This window comes from Penaeus monodon, chromosome 22 (assembly GCF_015228065.2).
Source record: "Penaeus monodon isolate SGIC_2016 chromosome 22, NSTDA_Pmon_1, whole genome shotgun sequence".
Classification (NCBI taxonomy): domain Eukaryota; kingdom Metazoa; phylum Arthropoda; class Malacostraca; order Decapoda; family Penaeidae; genus Penaeus; species Penaeus monodon.
In genome coordinates this window covers 10,328,659-10,330,629 of record NC_051407.1, presented here as the reverse complement: position 1 = coordinate 10,330,629, position 1,971 = coordinate 10,328,659, and the positions used below count along the sequence as shown (strand labels likewise).

The following is a 1,971-nucleotide window of genomic DNA, read 5'->3' as shown; positions in this document are numbered from 1 at the left end:
GAATATTTGGCTCTTACTGTCTCTCTCAGTTTACTCACCAATGTACTGATTAGCCTTTGCTGCAGACATCTTGAACTGGTGCTCCAGGTATTTTGGCTTGAAGGTGATATACCCAAAGAATGCAAACCAAAAGAGGACTTGGTTGGCTATGATTAGCATGTAAATCTTGTTGGTCAATATCCTTTTCACACTTGACCATATACCTATGGCAGGAGAGTATTAATTGAAATTTCGAAACTTTTACTTTCCATAACATTATAAAACAAAATTAACAAACTCTCAAAATTGCTAACAACAGAAAAAAACTGTTATTTCATAATTGCTCTTCTTACCTTAAATGAGTAAATATTTCATAGAAATTACAATTCCACAGCCATTTATCTATTATCATGGGAAACGTTTTCATTCTATACCAATTAAAATAGCTCTTAATGACTCATTCTGTAGATGTTGGAAGGATCAAAGGAAAACCACTGAACACATGCTATTACACTGTCCAAGCGTGAACCCCCACAGATTAAAACTAATACAAGCTCTTACACAAATTATTATACAAGATATTAATATAATTTTTTGATTACAGGTGCAGACAATCCATTAACAATAAAGTATTATATTTTGAAACATACAAAGATTTTCCTACAAAGAACTAAATTAATTGACATAATTTAAGAGCTCAAAAGAAGAGGATCCACAAAATATAGACAACATTTGTCTATAACCCTATAGCAAGAAAGAAGAAGAAATAGCTCTTGTCCAAACTGACATACCTCCTTGACCCTTTGCCCTTTTAGCAGGTCGAAGAGTTTTGATAACCTCATATAAGGAGTCTTTGCCCTTCATAGCAGCATTTCTCAGGGTATGCAGAACTCTCCTTCTAGCTCCAGGCAACATCCTTGGCAGAAGAAGCAAAGACCAAGTAATCACTAACAGAGCAGAACCAATCACCAAGTACCCTGAAATTAAGAACAAAAAACTGTACCATTCTGTGTCATGACTCTGGTAAGTAATCATACAAAGAACCTGGAAAGGTAGAAAATATCAACTGCAATCTATTGCACATCAATTACGGTTTTGATCCAAAGGCAAGGGGAGTTCCTATGAGTGCAAACTGTTACTGATGAAAGAATGAAGTAATTCAGTCTCATTTATGTTTACTCCTTGTTATAATGAACTCAGTCTATCTAGCAAGTAGAATAACAAGTTGAAATAATTACCTATCCACCATGCTCCAATCCAACTGGGATGTCTAGGTGGAATGTCAGGAGGTGAGGCTGGATCAACCCAGTAACTGAGAGACCATCCAGCAAGGGAATATCCACACACTGGACCTAGGATTCTGAGACTACCCGACACAGCTGGGGTAAACCAAAAGAAATTTAATTTTTTTGTTTTTCAGTAACTTTTAACAGCTTTTAGGTGGCAATAACAGGAAAGGAAAAGCAAAGTTGAAGGCTGAAGAATTTTACTGACAAAGACTGAAGTTACATAAAATTTACTCACCAAGAAAAAGTGGAACCTTCTTCTTGCTCACGGCCTCATCCAAATATGAATAGCCTACTGTATAGTAAAGCATTGATGCAAAGCCAGCCAGCATCTGTTAGAATCACACATTAAAAATATATCTTCTTCCATGCTGTAACTCTAACTCTTTAATACCCTTTTATAATATGTATTTTCATATATACATTAATGGAAAAAAAGAACCTTTGAGAAATCTGATGTAAAAAATGAGACTATCATCTTTATTATCATAATACAGTATAATACAATATACTGGAAGTTGCATACATTACCTGTGCCATGAGATGCAATGTGACAACTGTAGCCTGTTCAACTCCAATTGCCTTTTTTCCCTGTTCACAAGATGTGTTAGAGAGATTTCCTGCTTGGCATAACAGTGAATCTGCCACAATGGATTGTGATTTATTAATGTTTGCACAGGACTGTATAATGGTGTATAAGAAATGT

The 1,971-nt window shown here is 35.3% G+C and overlaps 1 protein-coding gene across 1 annotated transcript in view; it reads right to left on the bottom strand.

Annotated features, from left to right (window-relative positions):
• LOC119586931 (solute carrier organic anion transporter family member 74D-like) overlaps nucleotides 1-1,971 on the bottom strand; it is a gene marked incomplete in the record, with an annotated part of 13,371 nt that overhangs the window by 6,271 nt on the left and 5,129 nt on the right. The window contains 5 exon segments of the mRNA XM_037935663.1: nucleotides 39-203; nucleotides 771-956; nucleotides 1,218-1,358; nucleotides 1,504-1,597; nucleotides 1,797-1,906. Coding sequence (XP_037791591.1) covers nucleotides 39-203; nucleotides 771-956; nucleotides 1,218-1,358; nucleotides 1,504-1,597; nucleotides 1,797-1,906 — 696 coding nt within the window.